General features: G+C 47.5%; 2 protein-coding genes across 8 annotated transcripts in view; one reads left to right on the forward strand and one right to left on the reverse strand.

The window, feature by feature from the left end:
* GSS (glutathione synthetase) overlaps nucleotides 1-21,631 on the forward strand; it is a 46,731-nt gene that overhangs the window by 21,495 nt on the left and 3,605 nt on the right. For 2 of the 4 annotated variants that reach the window (XM_059039058.2, XM_067013267.1), the window contains exons 7-13: nucleotides 1,720-1,800; nucleotides 1,898-1,975; nucleotides 3,941-4,007; nucleotides 6,672-6,866; nucleotides 7,353-7,434; nucleotides 8,871-9,060; nucleotides 9,952-10,520. In XM_059039058.2, coding sequence (XP_058895041.1) covers nucleotides 1,720-1,800; nucleotides 1,898-1,975; nucleotides 3,941-4,007; nucleotides 6,672-6,866; nucleotides 7,353-7,434; nucleotides 8,871-9,060; nucleotides 9,952-10,075 — 817 coding nt within the window. In that variant the 3' untranslated portion in view covers nucleotides 10,076-10,520. Of the gene's footprint in view, nucleotides 1-1,719; nucleotides 1,801-1,897; nucleotides 1,976-3,940; nucleotides 4,008-6,671; nucleotides 6,867-7,352; nucleotides 7,435-8,870; nucleotides 9,061-9,951; nucleotides 10,521-13,651; nucleotides 13,917-21,631 lie in introns of those variants that run through there. The other 2 variants (XM_059039062.2, XM_059039061.2) reach the window with 2 other exon arrangements.
* Nucleotides 1-21,631, reverse strand: part of ACSS2 (acyl-CoA synthetase short chain family member 2) — a 74,113-nt gene that overhangs the window by 17,093 nt on the left and 35,389 nt on the right. For 3 of the 4 annotated variants that reach the window (XM_059039122.2, XM_067013261.1, XM_059039121.2), the window contains 11 exons: nucleotides 18,600-18,737; nucleotides 17,115-17,285; nucleotides 16,673-16,806; nucleotides 16,340-16,472; nucleotides 16,202-16,258; nucleotides 15,926-16,006; nucleotides 14,683-14,791; nucleotides 13,150-13,218; nucleotides 12,647-12,823; nucleotides 11,997-12,071; nucleotides 10,974-11,856 (listed from right to left, as the gene is read on the reverse strand). In XM_059039122.2, the coding sequence (XP_058895105.1) occupies nucleotides 11,729-11,856; nucleotides 11,997-12,071; nucleotides 12,647-12,823; nucleotides 13,150-13,218; nucleotides 14,683-14,791; nucleotides 15,926-16,006; nucleotides 16,202-16,258; nucleotides 16,340-16,472; nucleotides 16,673-16,806; nucleotides 17,115-17,285; nucleotides 18,600-18,737 (1,272 nt within the window). In that variant the 3' untranslated portion in view covers nucleotides 10,974-11,728. Of the gene's footprint in view, nucleotides 1-10,973; nucleotides 11,857-11,996; nucleotides 12,072-12,646; nucleotides 12,824-13,149; nucleotides 13,219-14,682; nucleotides 14,792-15,925; nucleotides 16,007-16,201; nucleotides 16,259-16,339; nucleotides 16,473-16,672; nucleotides 16,807-17,114; nucleotides 17,286-18,599; nucleotides 18,738-21,631 lie in introns of those variants that run through there. The other variant, XM_067013260.1, reaches the window with a different exon arrangement.

Below are 21,631 nucleotides of genomic sequence, written 5' to 3' on the forward strand. Positions count from 1 at the left end.
TTTAAAGAATTTTTTTAAATTAAGCCTGGAAAATGAATTATGATTTCAATTTAGACATTTATTCAAACTCTTTCAAAATATAGTGTCTGTGGTTAGAATGAGTAGGGATAAGAAAAGGGAATTCTTGATATAAAAGGTTGGGAACTATGATCTATTTAACACCCTTATCTTATACATGGGGAAATCAGGGCCCAAGGAAAGAAACTGACTTACCCAAGGGTATACCATAGATCACTGGCAAAGCCAGCACTGGGACTCTGGAGTCCTCATTCCCAGTCAGCATGCTACTGCTACTTCACCTCCCTTAGCTGATAACTTTCCTAGACCTGCTGTCAAGGGACTGCTCAGAATTAAAGGCAGGAGGAGGTAGAATATGTTTTCCGAGTCTGAGTACAATTATTTGGCAGGAGGCTTCATTAACCAGAGCATGCAGTTCCACTTTAACCTACAACCTTTCCTCCACCTTTTCTTGGAGGTAGGCCAGCCTGGGCCAAGTGCCACCTCCCACTCATGAGCAGAGCAGATCAGGCTACAAAGTAAAGAGCAAGGTCATTGGCCCTCAGGACTCTCTCAGGGGAAGATGGCTTGTGAAAGCACCATTTCTAGGTCGTCTCCCAGATACCCAACTCAAAACCAAGACTGCTTAATGTCATGTCTGACCTCAAGAGATTTCAGGCAGGCCAGGCGAAGGGGCATACTAGGACCTGTGTTTTAGCTAAGTGGAAAGGAGTCAGGCAGAGTGTAGTCCCAAGATGTTCAGCTGAGGGAGGGAGAAGCAGAGATAGACAAGAGGCCAAGTATGGGAGGTCAGGAATCCACACTTAAAATCCTAAGCCAAGTCTGCCCACCCAAGAGCTCAGCAAGAAGCCTTGGGCACAGAGCAATACATCTACAGCAAAAATGGAGTTTGGTACTGCTGAGCAGTGACACTAAGAGAGTCTGGTGGGAGACACCTGGACCTGTTCTTGACAACTGAAAACAGCTTGGTTGGTAGCCAAACAGACAGTTCTTTGGCATTAGCACTTCCCTGAGTCCTCGAGCTCTTGCTCCTTTAAGAAACATGTGGGTAACCAGAAAGGAAAAGGCCAGGTAAGCCCCAGTGATCCCGTTAATACTGTGGGACCAAACGTGACCCTGTGTACCTCACAGAAATGTTGGGAGGCCCCAGGAGATAATGCCTTATTCATAGTTTTCTCTATAGTGTTTCTGTAGGATTCCGTTGAGGATTCCATTGAGCTACTCTTTTATTTTCTTTTTGAAAGAATCACACACTCTTTTATTATATGCTTCACAATCTAGCAATAGGGTCATTATCCCCTAACCCCCAGCATTGTTCTTTTACAAAATATTCTTCAGTACTCTCACCTCTTTATTCTTCCAGAAGAACTTGGAATCATTATGTCAAATTCTAAGAAAAAGTCCCCTTGGGTTTTTGAGATGGTTTTAAGTCTAAATTTTAATTTGCACAGAAGATTGACATCATTACAATATTTCATCTACCTACTGGAGAAGGGGCAGAGACATGTCCATTTTTTCACGTTTCCTATACTCAGGAAATAATGTGTTGTCACCTCAGGTGTCTATGCCTGAGGCAGTCCTGAGTAGAGAGAATATCTACTCTTTCAGGGAAGCCGTGTTCTCATTCTCACTTCTGAGGGGGTGGGATGGAGGGAAGACAAGATTTGTAGCCACCTTGGGCCACCTGTGCTCTTTCCCCAGCGCTCGGGTGCTACTGATTGCCCAGGAGAAGGAAAGGAATATATTTGACCAGCGTGCCATAGAGAATGAGCTACTGGCCAGGTAAGTCAAGGAGGGGAGACCTCCAGATATAGCCCCAGGACTGGGGAGAGCCACTCAGAACAGAGCATCCACTCTGAGCCTTGCCCATCTTTCCCAGGAATATCCACGTAATCCGGCGAAAGTTTGAAGATGTCGCCGAAAAGGGGTCTCTAGACCAGGACCGAAGACTGTTTATGTAAGTGTCCAGGGAGCATTCCCCAAGGATCCAATAGAGGGCTGATTTAGGAAACTCATCCTGCTGCCCACTTCCCCTAAATAATCCTTTCTTCTGGGAGATGTGATGGCTTGCTTCCTTCTGTCTGAACTTTAGGGTGAACTCTGAAAATATCCCACCATCCCAGGAAATTTTTGGAGAAGTCAAGTTCTGCTTCTAACCGGTTGTATCAGAGCTACTGACATTCTGGATAACCTTGGTTTTCATATGCCTCTGGGCTCCCAAAAGTTTTCTTGCCCTTCTTGACTAGTCAAGTCAGACCTGGGCAGTTGGGTTGGGCAGTCAAGGAGCAAGAGGAGTAGCCAGCTCATTCTTTGCTTGGTCTGGGAGTTGCTCTCTGAGGTCTTATGCAAGACCTCACAGGGCCTAGATTTGTGTTCCAAGCCAGGCCCTGTGCTTCCCTTCAGGGGCCACCACCAAGTGACTTCAGTATCACATATTTGGGTAGCATTGCTTACAGCACACATATTTGGACCTGGAAATGTGTGATTCTTAAAATTAAGAACTTCCTGGGCTTCCCTGGTGGCGCAGTGGTTGAGAGTCCGCCTGCCGATGCAGGGACACGAGTTCATGCCCCTGTCCGGGAAGATCCTACATGCTGCAGAGCGGCTGGGCCTGTGAACCATGGCCGCTGAGCCTGCGCGTCCAGAGCCTGTGCTCCGCAACGGGAGAGGCCACAACAGTGAGAGGCCCGCGTAATGCAAAAAACAAAAACAGAAACAGAAACAAAAAAAAATTAAGAACCTCCTGGCATTTCACAATACCACTTACTATTTTCAAAGTGTGCTTTTATCTTAACAAAACAGTCATTAATTTACTTTCCAGATAAATCAAACAATATCAAATAAATCAAAGAAAAGGGGAAGAAGTTCAAAAAGACAGTATGTGGCTTAACTAGATTCATATTTTGCATCTCCCCACCCTCACCCCCTACCATTTAAAAAAATCAGCTACTTTAAGCAGTGTAAATACAAGTGTGTTTTGCTATAATATGATTATATATAGCAATATGATTCTGCTGCTCAGTAATTTTGAGCCTACTTTTTAAAAATTTACCTAATTTGATTCTGGTTGCCTTCGGCCTTACTAGAATGACTCTAGATCTGGAATATTAGAAAGCATTCCCCACTGCATACCTCCATTGTTTAGCGGAAGCATTGATGGTGTGCGGGTGTCTACTTTCATACTTCCAATGAATCCCTGTTCAGGCTACCCCTGTGCACTGACTTTCAAAGAAGCTAAATGCATTTTGATGCACCCGGAAATAGATTGAACTACTGAATACATCAGGGTTTTTTTGTTTTTGTTTTTTTGCGGTACACGGGCCCCTCACCGCCGCGGCCTCTCCCGCTGCAGAGCACAGGCTCCGGACGTGCAAGCCCAGCGGCCATGGCCCACGGGCCCAGCCGCTCCGCGGCATGTGGGATCCTCCCAGACCGGGGCACAAACCCGCGTCCCCCGCACCGGCAGGAGGACTCTCAACCACTGCGCCACCAGGGAAGCCCTGAATACATCAGTTTTATTTTTATTTTTTATCTCTTATAAATTTATTTATTTTATTTTATTTATTTTTGGCTGCATTGGGTCTTCATTGCCGCACGCGGGCTTTCTCTAGTTGGGGTGAGCGGGGGCTACTCTTCGTTGCGGTGCAGGGGCTTCTCATTGTGGTGGCTTCTCTTGTTGTGGAGCACGGACTCGAGGCGCACGGGCTTCAGTAATTGTGGCTCACGGGCTCTAGAGCGCACGCTCAGTAGTTGTGGCGCACAGGCGTAGTTGCTCCACGGCATGTGGGATCTTCCTGGACCAGCTCTCGAACCCGTGTCCCCTGCATTGGCAGGCAGATTCTCAACCACTGCGCCACTAGGGAAGTCCCTGAACACATTAGTTTTAATTTAACACAACAGCTTTCTCCATCCTGTGTTTTAGGGACGGCCAGGAAGTTGCTGTGGTTTACTTCCGGGATGGCTACATGCCAAGTCATTACAGTCTACAGGTTGGTACTTTCTGTTAGACCATTCTTTGCCTCTGGGACCTACCATTGTTCTTCAGAGATTCAACTCAGGTGTCACAACAACCTAGGTTATTTCCTGAGCTCTGGTTTCAGTTCTTCCTCAGGGAACTTGCTGCTGGAACTTCCTATCCTCCCACAAGCTTTTTGCTGCCTCTCACTCTCTAAACACAATCTTCTAGAATCTGAATCCTCAGGAAACCACAATGCACCAGCCATTCACACTGTTTGTAGGGATATGCTGGTAAATGTGTAACAATAATCTTTCTATGGAGACAAGCCCCTATTTGTAGCATTTTCTGATTTCTAGGTTGTAACTACTCCCATCCTGGCCAGTTTCAAAGCTACCCATCTTAACATCTCTGAACAGAGCTGGGAAGAGATGGGTCCAGTCAGCTCTCACTAGCCAATGCAAACCAGTGCCACTACACCACTGACCATTTCCTTCTTGCCAACTCTTACTTCTCTTTTATCTGCATCAGAAAGTTTTTTATCTGCTGTCCATTCATGTTAACGACAGTAATGATAATATCACCTTAGCTTGCTATTCTACCAGGTAGTTTCAAAATTACATTCCACATCCACTATTTCATTTAATCCTTATAACCACTCTGTGAGGTGTGTAATTATCCCCATTATATAGATGGAGAAACTAAGGTTTGAGAGATGCATGTGCTTATCTAAGGTCCCACAGAGAGTTCCCAAACTTTCTGACTCTCAGTCCAGTGGCTTTCCTAGTATATCATTCTCCTCCCCCTGCCCTTAATCCACAGCATGGAGAAGCTAAGAAGCCCTACTTTCAGCTGGGAGAAGGTAAAGGAGAAAATAAGTTAGAAAATACCATAAGCAGTAGTCTGGGGGTCATGAGCATTTGGCTCTGCCTCTGTGTGACCAGGGGCAGGTTCCTGACCCTTTCTGGGCTCAGTTTCTATAAGGTGAGGAAAATACACTAGAAAATTGAGGGAGCTCCTTCCAGATTGATAATTCTTTGAATGTAAGATCCTCCCTAAGGCCCAGCTGTATAGGGATCTGCCTCTTGTCTCCTTTTCAGCCTCATTGCATGCCATCCCTCCACCTCACTCCCAGCTTGCAGCCACACAGGTTTGTCAATCCCACTGTCTATTGGGAAAATGTCCTGGTTCCAGGACAAGGGGTTTGGGGAAAGGGCCAAAGAAAACTTCATTGAGTTAACCAGGAGGGAAATTAGTGCATAAGGAGGAGAACATTTTTAGGAAACTGAGGAACTCAGACCAGTTTTAGACATGGGGTGAATCTGCTAAGCTTAGTGAATTGCTAGGTGACCATGAGCAAGGCCCTGCTCATCTCTGAGTTTTGCTTTCCCTACTTTCCACAATGGGGTACTTTTCTGGGTTTTTCTCTCCTATTCAGGGTACCTTTAACTCTACCCAGAACACTAGCCTAGTTGTTAGGTGGCTGGGGTTATTGGTGAAGACCAGGCAGAGATGCTGCAGGTGGACTAACTACATCAAAGAAAGGACAGCATGCGTGGGGGGTGAGAGTGGGATGGGGGGGGTGTTCCTCAGGCCATAGCCCTGATCCTGCTATGGGCAGTTTGATGTGTTCTGGCGTCAAGGACAGACTGTCCCTCTAGTGCCTGAGAATGGGGACTAGAGCTGGGACGCATGATCCTCTACTGTTTCCCTGCCTCTCACACCCTAAACTCCTGGCCCACCAGATTATTCATCCTGCGATTACTCACCTGCAGACCTTTGCTCATATTATCCTGTTAACCTTAATACCTCTTCCCCGTTGAGTCTCACCTGTCAGACTCTACCTGTCCATTCAATTTCACCTCATTAAACAACAATAACAAATATTTATTGAGCACCTACAAAGCTTCAGGCACTGTGTTAGACACTAGGGATACAACAGGAAATGAGACAGACAAGGGTCCTTATGGAGCTCACAGTTTGGTCAGGGAGATGGTCATCAGAAAGTAAACAAAAGTAGAAAAAATGGTTTTTTCTAGCTAGGGGAAACTCTTTAAAACAACAGGGTGAAAACACAGAGAATTATGGGGAAACCCACATTAAATAGGGTGGTTTGAGAAGATGACTTTGAGCCAAGATTTAAGGATGAGAGGGATCCAGCCATCTATCAGAAAAGCCAAAATGACAAGAATTCCAGGCAGAGGGAAATGCAGCAAATGCAAAGGCCCTGAGGTGGAAATGACATTTGTGTTTGAGGACTGACAAACCTGTGTGGCTGCAAGGTGGGAGTGAGGTGGAGGGATGGCATGGAATGAGGCTGAAAAGGAGACAAGAGGCAGATCCTTACAGGTTCTTATAGGCCGTGGTAAGGAGTTTGTATTTTATATGTAGTACAGCAGGAAGCTGAGCTCATAAACAAGTGTCCCATCCCTTTCAAACCTCTTCACCAGTTGTTCTACACCTTTTCACCTTTTGTCATTTTCCCTTTTAATTATAGTCATGTGTCATTGTGCTAGACCATAAGCTCCATAAGGGCAAGAATCCTGCATGATAGGAAGGGCCATACCTGCCTCACAAGGATGTTGCAATGACCTTGAGAGATAATGAACGTGAGGATACCTGGCACCTGATGGATGCTCATTAAAGGCCAACCAAAGTAAAATAAAGTAGAATTCCTTTTGGTTTCTTCTCTCTGCAGAACTGGGAAGCACGGCTGCTGCTGGAGAGGTCATGTGCTGTCAAGTGCCCGGACATTGCCACGCAGCTGGCTGGGACTAAGAAGGTGCAACAGGAGCTGAGCAGATCAGGCATGCTGGAGGTGTTGCTCCCCGGCCAGCCTGAGGCCGTGGCCCGCCTCCGTGCCACCTTTGCTGGCCTCTACTCACTGGACATGGTGCGTGCACAGCCCGCTTCTCCCACCACAGGCCCCCTAGGTATCAGGGACCCAGAGCCCAATGTGTTGCGGAGGCTGGAACTGGCACTGGGCTGGACTTGGGTCAGTGATGCTCTGAGAAAACCCCTAAAGCCCTGGGAAGGAGGGCTGGAATCCATTGTAAGCTCCCACAGCAAAGGTGGAGATGGGAATGGTAACCAGGGGAAGGGGCTGAGGTAGACGGCAAGAATTGAGGAATATCTGTACCCGTTTTCCAGACCTCCTGCTGCTCCTGAACTGTTGCCCAAGAAAGCTTGTTGTCACTGTACTCACTGCTACAGGGGGCTTGCTGGGGTCATATCCAGATAGTAGCATCCAGCCTAAAGGGGCTTATGGCTCTTCCTCCTCCTGCTCTTCCTCTGATGCTGCTCTACACAACCAGCAGGACCTTGGCTCCTGCCTCTTTGGCCCAAGACTGCTAGTGACTGCTTTCTTGCCTCCTGCCAGGGTGAAGAAGGGGACCAGGCTATCACTGAGGCCATTGCTGCCCCTAGCTGCTTCGTGCTAAAGCCCCAGAGAGAGGGTGGAGGTAGGTGGTTCCCCCTTTGCAGGGCTGCTCACTGAAAGGGGGCCAGCAGGCTGTCACCAGTGCTGATCTGCACTTGCTATGGGCACGGTCCCAGGCTCTGGGGGATACAAGAGGAACTGACACATGTCCCCAGCTTGGACAGTGTCCCAGGAGACCCTGTGGTCAAGTGCAGTGGAGCACAAGGGAATGTGTGAGGCGAACGTGATAACCACTACACTACAGAAATGCCCGTGCACAAGGGAATGTGATTAACCAGCACTGGAGGGTTTGGGCAAGTGTAGTCTGAGGTGCCTGTGGGTGAATTGTGGGGAAGCAGGATGGGGGCATATCAGGAGGTTGGATATCTTCCTGCTTAGTTTGAACTCCTTGAGGGCAGGGATCATGTCTGCCTCATGTCTGTCTCCTGACCCAGAGGAGATGGTTTTTGATCTTGGCCTTAAGGGTTAGGTAGGAGTTTCCCAGGTGGAAAAGGGGGAAGAGTATTCCATACAGAAGAAGCAACCTCAGGCATAGGCACTGGTCCATGAAAGTGTGGTATGTTTGGAGATTAATGAGTAACTGGTCAGGTTGGAGTGCAGTGTGGGAGGTGAGAGAAGGCAGGGATTTGAGTTGGAAAAGATGGTTTGGGACCTGATTATAAAGGACGTTGAATTATGTAGGAAATTGGATTTTATCCTAAGGGTAGCGGGAAGCCATTAAAGTTTTAAGTAGGGAAGGGACACATGATTGATCTAGGATCCATATTTCAGCCATGGTAGAGCATGTCCTGGAATGTAGGGAGACACTGGTGGCAGAGAGACCATAGAGGAGACTGGTATAGTTGTCCAGAGAGCAATGTAGAAGCCTGGGTTCATGACAAGTAATGGAGAGGGAGGAGTTACATGACTCAAGAATGCCTTTCACTTGATTGAGGGTAGGAAGGTCCAGGAGAACCAGAGTCAGGCAGAAGTAATGAGTTCTTTTTGGACATGTTGAGTTTATTTTGGGAGCCCATGGGATATCTGTGATGTCTAGAGCAGGGAGCTTTAGTTAGAGAGTGGGAGTAAACAAGTTATAGGATATAGATGAAGCCTTGGAAGAGATCTCCCTGAAAAAAAAAAAGTATATACATGGAGGAGAGAACAAGGGTGAAGGACTGATTCCTTGGAAACCCCAATATTTAAGAGGGGCAGGAGCCAGTTAGGAAGGCTCAGAAGGAACAGCCATAAACAGGTAAGAGAACCAGGGCAGGATGGTGTGGTGGAAGGTGTGTTCGCTTGTGTAAGAGCTCTCCTGTTAAGGTGACATTTCCTCCTTGGAAGCCAGGCCTGCCCTGGGTTCACTGAGCTGGTGTCAGGAACTGAGGTTCCTGACTTGCCCACATGGCGCTAGAAGTGGGAGCACAGGGTGGAGAAGGTGGGGAGAGGGTTCGGGGTGACTGCTTAGTGGAATTGCAGGTAACAACCTATACGGGGAGGAGATGGTAAAGGCCCTGGAGCGGCTGAAGGACAGCGAGGAGAGAGCCTCCTACATCCTCATGGAGAAGATAGAACCTGAACCTTTTGGGAATTGTCTACTACGACCTGGCAGCCCTGCCCGAGTGGTCCAATGCATTTCAGAGCTGGGCATCTTCGGGGTCTATGTCAGGTGAGCCAAGCAGTGTGTTTCCTTATCTAGTAAATGAGGCCAAGGATCCAAGATCTGCCCACCTCACAAGGCTATCAAATGAAGCCCAGATGAGAAGTGCTTTGAAACTATAAAGGAAATTCCAAGTAGTATCAAGATGGGTGAGAAAATAACCCTGGACTAGGAAACCCCAGGGAAGAAAAGAATTTGGGTCCAGTCCCAGGCCACTGGGGATTCTGGGAAAAGGTGGGATGGGCCAGCTAGAGGATACTCAGTGGCTTTGAAAAGCTGAGTGGCCCCTGGATTTGGATTTGAGCACTAAAGAATCAGGAAGAGGAAGACTGGGGAATTTGTAACAGTTCCTGGTCCCTCATACCACTTAACTGCAAAATACTCACACCACGGTCAGCGCAAGGAAGGAATTCCAGATCCTACCATGCTCCCCACCAGAGCCTGCCCTCTCTATTATCTTCCCCTCCAACCACTCTCCTTACAGCATCTCTGCCGGCAAGTTCCTCCCGAGCCCCCCACCCCAACCCCACCACAGCCATCTTGAGAGAGAGGTAGGGAAGGAAATTTACAGCTACAGAACAGGAAATGTGAGCCTGGCATCATGCTAAGTGCTGTTCCTGCTTTATTCAATCCTCATGACCATCTTGCAAAGTGAGAGGTATTATCCCTATTTTAAACTGAGGAAATTGATATTTAGAAAGGCTGAGTAACTTGCTCAAAGACACAGAGCTAACAATATCCAAGCTAGGATGCAAACCCAAATCTGATTCAAAAATTCTAGCACTTTCTCAGGTGTAGTCAGTCACCCATGTACAGCTCAGCTGGGACCAGTGAAGGTCTTGGGTTTGAGAACTGAGTCCAGGTGATGGAGTTGTGTGTCTCCTGCTCCCATTTCTATAGGCAGGGAAAGACACTTGTGATGAACAAGCACGTGGGACATCTGCTTCGAACCAAAGCCATCGAGCATGCCGATGGTGGTGTGGCAGCAGGAGTGGCAGTCCTAGACAACCCATACCCCGTGTGAGGACACAGCGAGGCCTGCCCAGACTTTACTCGAAAGACCTTCTATCCTTTGTACTTATCATTCCTCTCCTGGCTCTCCTGAGGGGCTGCCCTCCCCTTACCTTGGGAAGGTTGATCTCTTCTAGAGATTTCCAGGGTCTTCATGGAAGGGTCAATGCTGGGTACCTTCCCCACAGCTTTCCCATCTGAGAACCGGAAAAGCTATGTTTTCCCTTAGGTGCGATCTAGAGGCCCCTAAATCCTCAGGGTGTGGGTACAGCTGAAAAGAAGCTGATCTGAGGTAAGGGACCATAACACTGCCACCCTCCTGTTAGCCCATTGTCAGCCTTTCCAGCAAGTTCCAGTGTCTGACTTGGGATAGGACTGAGGGGTAGGAGGAAAAGGGTAGAGGGGCACAGCCTTTTCCCACCTCTGCCTTAAATAAAACTACTTTGCTGATTCTGTGATTCCTTGGTTTGTACATTTAGGGGAGGGAGAAGCTATAATCCGAGTCGGCCCACTTCAGGTAGATTGGAGCCGGGGAAGTAACTTGGCTGTAATCAGAGTCTCCCTAGCTCCTGACCCTATGGATAGGACCCTGAAATTTCAATCCTTAGTCACTCACTAATGCTCCCACAGGATCATAGGGAAGAGAGAAGGTCTCTAGCAGGAGCCCAGGAGGGAAGGCAACCACGATGGGATATCACAGTTGTAATTTTGCTTCATTTGCTTTCCTGATTAGCTCAGGAGCTTGTCAAAGGGCCTGGAAGCCCTGCCTAGCTCTGCCTAAACCAAAAGTTCTAGAAGGTGAATATTGGGGTATTCCTGAGGAAAACCACTCCCCTTCCCATCCCCCACACAAGTCAGAACAGCTAGCAAGTACACAGCCTGTAAGATAACCAAGAAAGCAAGTCACCACCTTCTTGAGGTCACAGACTTTATTCCTACAACCACAGGGCTTGAGTACAACAGGCAAGAAAAGAGAGCTTCGTCTGAGAATGTCTCTCATGGGCAAGACTCTGTTCAGGGGAGGGTGGGAAAAGAGGACAAGAAAATCAAGCTCCTCTGGTCCTAGGAACATAACACATTTACTCCTGCTAAGACACAAATGATCTGAAAACCCTCTGGAAACTGAGCCTGCCTGCACAGCCTCTGGAACAAATGGCAGACAAGCCATCTAGCACAAAAGGGAATTCAGACCCATAACAGAAGCAGCAAAGTGTTTAAAAAAATAGTAATCAGTTGTTCCAGAACTCACAAACAGGCATTTCTAAGGGCAAGTGCATGCCCAAAATAAGTACTGGTGCTTCCTGAGAGAGCTGACATAGCATTACAGAGTTGCTTCCCTGCTTCAGTCTATGCCCTCACTTGCCCACTGAACACTTAACTTGGGTTTGGGATATGACCTTCAGGTCCCTGTTCTGGGCACTAATGGCTCTCTGCAGTCTAGGCACACAGCAGCCCGAGGCTGACCTGGGCCCTGTCCCATCTGCCTGGCGGTCGCAGGAAGTTGCCTGCACCCAGAGGCAAAGCTCGTCCTCAGTTCCAGACAGCTCGTCGGGGAGGTGGTGTGGGTCAGCACAGGCCCTGAGTACTCCTGGATGGGGGCAGGGAGGGTGGGCAAAACTTTGGAAAGCCAAGCAGGGGGAATCCTGAGTAATGGGCAGGGTCCTGTTCACTGGATGGTCAGGCAACGTTGGCTGAAGAGCTGGGTGATGACGGATGGGTCAGCCACGGTGGACATGTCCCCCAGGTCGTGGTCATTCTGAGCGATCTTCCGAAGCACCCGCCTCATGATTTTCCCTGGGGGACCACAGGCTTCTGGTTACCTGGTGACAGCACTGACCCATTCCAGCCCTGCCAAAAGCTTCCATCCACACACACTCCACCACCACTGGGCCTTGGCCAATCCAGTTCCAATCCCTCAAGGCCTCTGAACATACCTGAGCGGGTTTTAGGCAAGCTGGGTGCATTCTGGATGTAATCCGGTGTGGCAATGGGGCCAATCTTTTCTCTAACTGTAACCAACAAATCATTATGCATTTTTTGAGTACCCTTAGCCAGGCTGCCCAAAACCAAGGCAGAGATGGCTTTGTTTCCAACCTATTTCCTCTTCAAGGTTTTGCCCACAATCATTCTCAGGCTCACTTCTGTCTTTCTCTCTTTTAACACATTGTCTCTTTACACTCTCATTTTATATTAATTCACCTTCATGGAACTCAAGCTCAGCCTGCTAGAGTTGAAATTCCACTTTACTAGCAGTATGGCCTTGGGCAAGAGATTTAACTTCTCTGAGCCTCAATTTCTTCCTCTTTAAAGTGAGAGTAACAGTAGGATCTATTTCATGGAGGTGATTATAGAGATTAAATAGATTAATGCATTTAAAGCACTTAGCTCAGTGGTGGCACGGAGAAAGAATTCTATAAATGTCAATCATTATTAACCTAGTAGAGACTGGGTGGGAAGAGGGTAGTTAGTCCCTAAGCCCCCTGGGGTCTGTTTGTGGTTTGAGAAGCAGCTCACTATAGCCCTTCCCCAGCAACCTGGGCCATCAGGACAGACCTGTCAATCCCTGCCCAGGGAAGCTCCTTACTCTGCTTCTTGAGCTCCTCAGTGAGGGTGGAGCTGAAGGTGTGGCCATCGCACAGGGTGACAAAACAGTAGAGGCATTCGCCCTTCACAGGATGAGGGTGGCCAACCACGGCTGCCTCTGCAACAGCCTCATGTTCCACAAGTGCTGACTCTACCTCAGCCGTGCTCAGCAGGTGTCCTTGTCAAGGGAAAGGAAGTGCCATGAGAGAGATCCCAGCCCCTGTTCCATCTGTCCCAATAAGGCAGTCCTGGTCTGGTCAAATGGGGAAGGCCTTTCATTCATTCCTCATAGGACATAATTCAGTTGCCCCACCATCCTGGTTCCACTGCTCCAGGTACATTTCAATGTTTATCACTCTTCTTCCAAAACCTGGGTCTAGAACTGAATGCTGTACTCCAGGCATGGTCTGGCCAAAGGATATCCTGGCTCTCTCAGAAGGCTTTGCCTGAGAGTTGCTGGGAAAGCAGGGTAAATAAGAAGGGAAAATGGTCCCTGGCCCTCACCAGATACATTCAGCATGTCATCAATCCTGCCAGTGATCCAGTAATAGCCATCCTGATCCCGCCGGCAGCCTGGGAAGAGAAGAAATATGCAACATAATAAGTACCCCACAGTGGGATACAAGATCCACGTTACCAAACTGCTACACCCACAGCAATAGCTTCCTAACAAGTCTTCCTGCTTCTGCTCTTGCCTACTGTGGTAGCAGGCTCCAGGATGGCCACACCGATCTCGACCTCCTGGTATTCAAACCCCTGTGTAGTCCTCTTTCTCAGTGTACTAGGGTTTGTCTTGTGATCAGTCGAATTTGACAGAAGTGATAGGATGTCATTTCTGAGATTAGATTATAGAAGACTGTGGCTTCTGTGTTGGTTGCATTCTCTCAGATTACTTGCTCTGGGGGAAGCCAGTGTCATGAGTAGCACTATGGGAAGGTCCATGTAGCAAAGAACTGAAGGTTCCTGCCAAAAGCCACTTGAGTGAGCTTGGACGTGTGTCTTCCAGGCTCAGTCAAACCTTCAGATGACTACGGCCCCGACCACAGGTTGACTACAACCCACGAGAAACTCTGAATGACAACCACCAGCTAAGCCACTCACAGATTCCTGGTCCTCAGAAACTGTATGAGATAATATAATATTTGTTGTTTTAAGCTGCCAGGTTTCGGGGTAATTTGTTCCATCGCAACAGATAACTAACATACTGACCTGAAGTCTATTCTCCATAAAACAAGCAAAGTTATTGTCTAAATAATAAATAAATTCTTATCACTTCTCTGCTTAAAACCCCTGATGGTCTCCCACTGTACACTGGATAAAATCCAAACTCCTCACCATGGCTCATGAGGCCCTATCTTATCTCCCTCTCCAACTTGATATAAAATTCTTCCCCTTGCTTACTACATTCCAGCTACACAAGCTTCAGTCTGTTCCTCAGACATTCTAAGCTTGTGTCTCGCTGGTACAGAACATACAGAACATTCCAGATTTTCCCATGCCTGCCTCCTTCTCACCCTTCAGGTCTCTGGTGAAATGTCACTTCAGAGAAACCTCTCACCATCCCATCTACGGTGGCCGTCCCTGCAGTATTTATTTGCTGAATTTATTGCCTGTCTCCCCTTATTAGAATGTAAGCCCCATGAGAGCTGTACTGTGCTTAGATAAGTACATGGACATAGTAGGTGGTCAATAAATATTTGTGGAAGAATGGATTGGTGGGTGGACACATGAGCAAACATAGGCTCCAGACATGAGGATACACATGACATAGTAATACATACTGCCATATGCTCCATCTCTTTCAGCCTAGCAGCAAGGGAAATAAGAACTTTTTCCCTCATACATCAGATCTCAGATGGCACCATGCTGAGTGCCTTCCTGCAACACTCATTCTTGTTCTTATAATCTTCTCTGTAGTTCTGACTGAATATTAGACACTGATACATAAGACACATCCCTAACCAACTCTTCTTGGAAATGAAAGCAGACAGTACGTATTTTGGTGGGAGGTTTGGGAAGGGGATAGCCAAGGCTTACCATCTCCTGTCACATAGTACCCGGGAAATTTCTTAAAGTAGGTGGTCTCAAAGCGTTCATGGTTCCCATAGACTGTGCGCATGATCCCTGGCCAGGGCTGCTTGAACACCTGGAGAGAGAGGAAGACACAGTGGTAACATCTGCTACACTATCTTACAGGAAGACAATTACAGCTTTGTCAAACCTTAGGAGAAATAGCCTGAATGCCATTCCTGAGAAGTAGGACAAAGTACAGGCTTTGGAGATAGACAATCCAGGCTTGGAATCCCAGCTGTGCCACTTACTAGCTGTGTGACCCCAGGTACGTAATGTTATCTCTCTGAACCTCAGGATCCTTATCTGTAAATTAGAGAAAATAATCTCTACCTCCCAAAGTTATTGTGAGGATTAAATTAATAGTATGTGGAAGCTGCCTTGCACAATGTTCTGTTGGTAATAAGCATTTAGTAAATTTGAGTCTCCTTTTAGGTAATCCCTCAGGGATGCCAGTCCAGTTTGATGCAAATGAAAGCAGTCATATAAAAATGTGGGACCCACATATAAGTAAGTAATCATTGCCCCAATCAATAATATCCTGTGGCAGCAGATTGACAGAATGGACGGAATTCTAGGCTAAGAGTCAGAAGACCTGGATTCAAGTCTTGCCCTTGTTACTAACTTGCTCTTAATAAAAATGAAGTGGGGTGGAGGGTGGGGGCTAATGATCGCCCCATAACTGTTAATAAAACAATCACAACAACAGCTAACATTTATCAAGCACTAACTGTTAGGTTCTGTGCTAAGTAAAGCCTTCACATGGATTATCTAATCAATCCAGCAACCACAGGAGACACAGGTACTATTATAACCCTGTTTTACAAGTGAGAACATTTAGGTTCAGAGGGGTTGGGTAACTTAACTAAGGTCACAGAAGAGGCAGAGCCAGGATTTGAACCCAGGCAGGTTGACTCTGGAGCCTATATGATTTTCCACAATGTCTTCCAGACCCGAAAAGGCACCATCAGGTATCTTTGAGCAGAGCCTAAGAACTTTGTGGGCCAAAAGGCAGAGAGGCAGGCAAAGTATCCAGAAGGATTCCCCCCTAGGGTCTCTCTGCAGATGATAAACCCTCAACCATGGAGCTTTAGCCAAAAGCAGCTACTGGGAAAGATTAGGTTCTAAGCTCTAAAGGAGAGTCCAGTACCCCTTTATGGACCCTCCCCCATGCCCCCTCCTCACTGACCCGCAAGGGCCAGGATCTCACCAGATAACCTTCAGCTTCACCTTCCAACTCTTCCCCAGACTCATTCAGGACTGCAGGAGCTACACCAAAGAATGGGAAGGTCTAGAAGCAAACAGGAGACAGGACCCACAGAGAGGAATGAGGCAACTATGACTCAACTCTCTACCTCTCCTAAGGAGCCCCAGAGCCCCAAATTCCTCACACATATCAGTCCAGTCCCCCACTCTCTACCTAGGCCAAATGCCCCAAGACTCTACTCCTGCCCAGCCCAGGACCAGCCAAGGGAACCTCACTCACAGCAGAACCAGGCTTCATGGGTGTGGCACCAGGGAGGGGGGTCAGCATATGGCCACCCTGTAGAAGTCAGAGATCAGGGGTTTGAGTCAGTCTTCCCACACTGTCCCTGAGCCCCAGCCTTCTGAACCCCTTACTCACTGTCTCTGTCTGCCAGAAGGTGTCCACAATGGGGCAGCGCTGGGCACCTACCACCCGGTGATACCACAGCCAGGCCTCAGGGTTGATGGGTTCGCCCACTGTGCCTAGCACCTGTAAGGATGCCCGGCTATGCCTTGGGCAGGGGAATGGGGAGAGAGGAAGGTTCTGAGCACAGAGCCTGGGAGCCAGGAAGACATGCACAGGCTCTTCTCCTGCCCCCTCCCCTATTCCAAGCCAGGGTGTTAGAACAATGGAATGGAAAAGACTGTGCACAAAAGGCCAGCACCAGCTCTGAGGGACAACTGTGGGGCAGCAGTTGGGAAGGGGTCTCACCTGGTAACAGGCTCATCTCCAAACTTCATGAGCAGGCGGATAGCTGTAGGTGCTGTGTAGAACTTGGTCACCTTGTACTTGTCCACAATACTCCATAGGCGGCTCATATCCGGGTATGTGGGAATCCCCTCAAACTGATCCCAGTAATGGCTGGTCATTTTTGGTCCTTCTCAATAGTCCCTCCATTCCCCTACCATCCCCTCAGGCTCAGCATTTTGCCATTTCTGACAAATCCATGGCTTCACTCCCTTACCAGACAAGCCAAGAGACCTTCCCAGTCAGGATATACAACCCCCTGAGAACTCCTCTTTCTCCAGGAAACAGGTCATTGTATAAGTCCCTCTGCCTCTAGACCAAGCGGCTTTGGGAGGTTGTCACCCAGGATCATCTTGTCCATCCCCTAAACAAACCAAGTAGCCCTGAGTCCCAGCACCCTTCTTACCAAAACACTGGTGGCACCGTTGGCCAGTGGCCCATAGGTGACATAGGAATGGCCAGTGATCCAGCCAATGTCTGCTGTGCACCAGAACACATCCTCCGCATGGAAGTCAAACACATACTTGAAGGTTGTGGCCACATAGAGCATGTAGCCCCCAACTGTGTGTACCACACCCTGGGGAGAAAACAGAGCCTCAGGTTGGGGCCTTGGGCTCACCCCCACTGACTACCAAATAGGCTGGACAGAACTAGAGTAAAAGCCTCCTCAGGGATTCTGGTCCTGACAGCATCCCTTTCATAGCATCCATCTCTCTTCCACCCTCTTTGCATGTTCCCATCTCACACCCCACATGTATTTATAGTCAGTCCATCATTCACACCCACACCCTAAGATGGTATTTCTGAACCACCCACATTACTCTCACATACATGAACAGTTCTAGTACACTCACATCTAATAGTGTCTCTATTATGTGTTTGTGCACACACACTCAATTATATGTTAATACAGTGAGAGTGGAGAAAAAAAAGATAATCTTCTTTGCTTACTCCATCAATACACCCTCCCTAGGAAAGAGAGGCCCAAATTGTGTCTCTAAAGGTCCACTGAGGAATATCCAAAGCATGTGGAGAGAATAATTTATGGATGGGTGAGTGGAAGGTAGAGTGACATATCTTTCAAGTCAACGGACAAGTCAGAGTTTTAAGTGTTTCCAGCTCCCACACTGTGCCCTGGGAGGTACTAGATGTTAACTGTGTGGCAAGTGGAAGGGGCTGAGCTCTAAGAGCTGTAGTCTAGAAGGCCAAGGGTGATCCCTGTGCCGACTCTGGGCCTCTTCCTCAACCAAACCACGTGGGTATGGGCAGGGAACACAGATGTCAGCCACATGGATTGATCCTTTCCTTCTTTTCTGGGCACCATGAAAGCTCCCACCCTGAATGTCTCACCCTGGGCCTCATCATCAGTGATTGAGGATTTATGTCAATTTGATTTAGAAAAGGTAACATGCCATTTCTTTTTTTTTTTTTTTAAGATTTATTATTTATTTATTTATTTATTTTATTTACTTTCTGTCTGCATCTGGTCTTAGTTGCGACATGTGGGATCTTCACTGAGGCATGCAGGATCTTTCATTGTGGCATGCGGGCTTCTGTCTAGCTGTGGTGCATGGGTTCCAGAGCACGTGGGCTCTGTAGGTTGCGGCACGAGGGCTCTAGTTGAGGCACGCGAGCTCAGTAGTTGTGGCACACGGTCTTAGTTGCCCCGTGGCATGTGGGATCTTAGTTCGAACCCGCGTACCCTCCATTGTAAGGCGAATTCTTTACCACTGGACCACCAGGGAAGTCCCTAACATGACATTTCTGAAACTCAGGGTTGTACAGTAAAATTCATGTCATTACATGCTTCCTCAGAAACTCACTTCTCACCCCTACACAGTGCATGTGTACACACACACACACACACACACACACACACACACACACTTGCCTTGGGTTTGCCTGTGGAGCCACTGGTATATAGGATGAAGAGTGGGTCTTCAGCATCACACCACTCAGGCTCACACTCATCCCCTGCCTCTTGCATGAGTTCATGCCACCACATGTCAACCCCTTCATTCCAGGAGATCTGCAGGGGGAAGAAGACAGGAATGGGCAGGGAGGAACTGTAAACAGCTCAAGCTGGGGGCAAAAGACACCCCTACCTAGCACCTGGAGGGGCCAGGGTGGGACTGGCAGATGGGGGTCCAGGGAGGGAGGAAGAGCCCTGCAAGGGTGGAATTGGGCAAAGAGAATAGAAGCGGAACAGGAGGCTTCTTTGGTACTTCCAACACCCTGCTTCAGAGCTACTCTCACCCGGCCTCAGGCTAAGGAAGGCCCCTCAGTTGGTCCTTTCTCATTCTTCAATTCCTAGCTTAAATGTCACCTTCTTGGAAGGACTTTCCTTGAACAGTATCTGTTAGGTTCCCATCCATACCCTCACCCCTGCTATTATTCTTTTTTTTTTTTTTTCCCACCACGCAGTGCAGCCTGTGGGATCTTAGTTCCCTGGAACCCCGGCCCTTAGCACTGAAAGCGTGGAGTCTTAACCACTGGACCACCAGGGAATTCCCACCCCTGCTATTATTCTTGATCACAGCACCTTATTTCTTTCCCACACAGCACATATTTCCAGTTATTTTATTTAGCTGTTATTTTATTTTGCTTGATTTCTGTCTCCCCAAGTAGATAGTAACCTCTATGAGTGCAATGGCATGTCTATCTTTCCCACCCCTCCCACCAAATCCCCAACACCTAGTAAAATGCCTAGAACTCAAAAGGCACTCAGTAAATTTTGTTGGATGAGTGAATATGCACACACAAGCCTACATACATACGTATGTACTTATGGGACTAGTGGCTCATCAGCAGGAATGTGGACACCACACAATTCAGAAATGCAGAATTAGTCAGAGCCACAGGTAAGGCGGGTACCTGGCCCCATTAGTTAGTAGCAAAAGAAGTCAACAGATCTTAGTCCACGCATCTTTTTCTGCATGTCTAGACATCATCCACATCTGGAGGTTCCTACCCCAACCCTGCCCCTGCCTTTACACCACTGGTACCAATGGGTTTCTCATAAAGACACTTGCTGAGGTTCCATTCAGCAGGAAACCTTGTTTTAAGTTGGTGGAAAAGGACCAAGGTGAATTTCTCCCAGTAGAGGGATGTCCCCCCATACTGGAGTGTGTTTGACAACTACTTCTGGATCTGTCATCCTGACATTTTTCTAAATTCTCCTTGAAACTGCTTTACTTTCCCAGTTATATCACCTGTTTGAAAAACCGGTCTTCTGAGTCTACTCTTTCCTGAGTGAAGTGTTCCCTGAATTTGTCCAAAAGTTGCACTGGATTTAGATTCCCAGTTCTGCCACTTCTTAGCTGTATATGACCTTGGGTAAGCCACTCTACCTCAAGTCACTCATTTTTAAAATGAGGATAGTCATTCTTGCCCTGATAGTCACAGGATTTGGGGAACATCAGAAGAGAACCATATTACCTAGTAAACATGAAGCCTTGGATTGTCCTGGGGGGTAGTGAAGACTGATGCAAGTCATGAAGGTGAGAAGTTATTTCAGTTCCGCTGAACTCCTCTGGGAGGTGAAATAAGAATGTGATGATGGGAACTACTGGGGGTTTGCTTCAGCTGTCACGAAACTCTTTCATATTCATTAGCTTATTCTGTGGCCCTGGCTGGCAGGTAGACATGATAGTGTAAGAGAAACACCCTACTCCCAGTATATGGCTCTATGGTAATTCACTGTGTCCATATTTTAAAACCCCAAAGTTTTAGACAACACATACCTTGATAAATTATAAAATTACACTCTCTCTGTACTATCTGCCCCTTACTCTGGGGAATTTGAAGCTTCTGGCACATAAGCATCATAAGAATCACAAGTCCAGGCCAAGAGAGGCACCATTAAGAAGAAAAAGAAAGAAGAGAGAGAAGCTGCCCACAGCTAGAAAACACAAAAATACACCCTATTTTTTTACTGGAATAGCCATATGGGTCTACACATACATTGTCACATGGATAATTTTTTTCCCACCAAATGATCTGCTTGAGATGAGGACATTAATGTATTTAAGCAGAAGTGCATCAAGAGTGCTTGGGCAAACGGCGCTGGTCTACAGTGCTGGTATGAATTGTCATAGAAAAGGCACTAGGTACAAGTAAGAGCAAAGCATAGTTACACTGTGGCAGTGAGGGGACTCTTGTAATCTTGTAAAACTGTTTCTTTTGTGGGTGTGGGTAAGAAGGGGTGGGGTGGGTACTCCAGGTGTGGAGCTGATAGCCGGCACCAGGAAGCAGGGTGAGCTCAATTAGTGGCACAAATGTTGGTTGTGAATTACGTGTATACTTATGAGGGCCCAGTGCTTTGAACCAGGAAAAGGTGTGAATTTTCTGATATAAGAATCAAGGAGTTGGCCTTTGTTATTGGACCAGAATAGCCTTAGGGAGGGCAGCTGCCAGGTGTGAGAGAAAAATATGAAGAAGTTCATAGTTAACATGGTTGAGGAAGGTACCTGCCAACTGTACCAGGCCCTCCCTTGAAGATTGCTTAAGGATGAAGGGGTTTGGAGCTCTGCCAAGATTTCTGCAGCTTTGACTGCAGTCCTCAGACCTGGACTTTGTAAGCCAATTTTTATGGTCTTTGGTTTTTTGGTAACTGGCTATTTTCACCTTCAAGAAACAAAAATCCAGGAGCCTGTGACCTGAGGGTCTCTGGTATTAAGAATTATAAGAGTCTGTTTCTTTTCTAGATTCCCTTTTAGAAATGCCAGCCTGTCTGCTATATTAGAAATGATAAAAGCTAACATTTATGGAGTAGTTACTATGTGCCAAACACCTTACATACATTGACAAAACCCTATCAGGTAGCTACAGTTTTATCCTTATTTTAGAGACGGGGACACTGAAGCAAGGGAGCCTAAGTAACTTGCCCAAGTTCCCACAACAGCAGGTGACAGAGCCAAGATT

Source organism: Kogia breviceps, chromosome 14 (genome assembly GCF_026419965.1).
Source record: "Kogia breviceps isolate mKogBre1 chromosome 14, mKogBre1 haplotype 1, whole genome shotgun sequence".
NCBI classification, from domain to species: Eukaryota; Metazoa; Chordata; class Mammalia; order Artiodactyla; family Physeteridae; genus Kogia; species Kogia breviceps.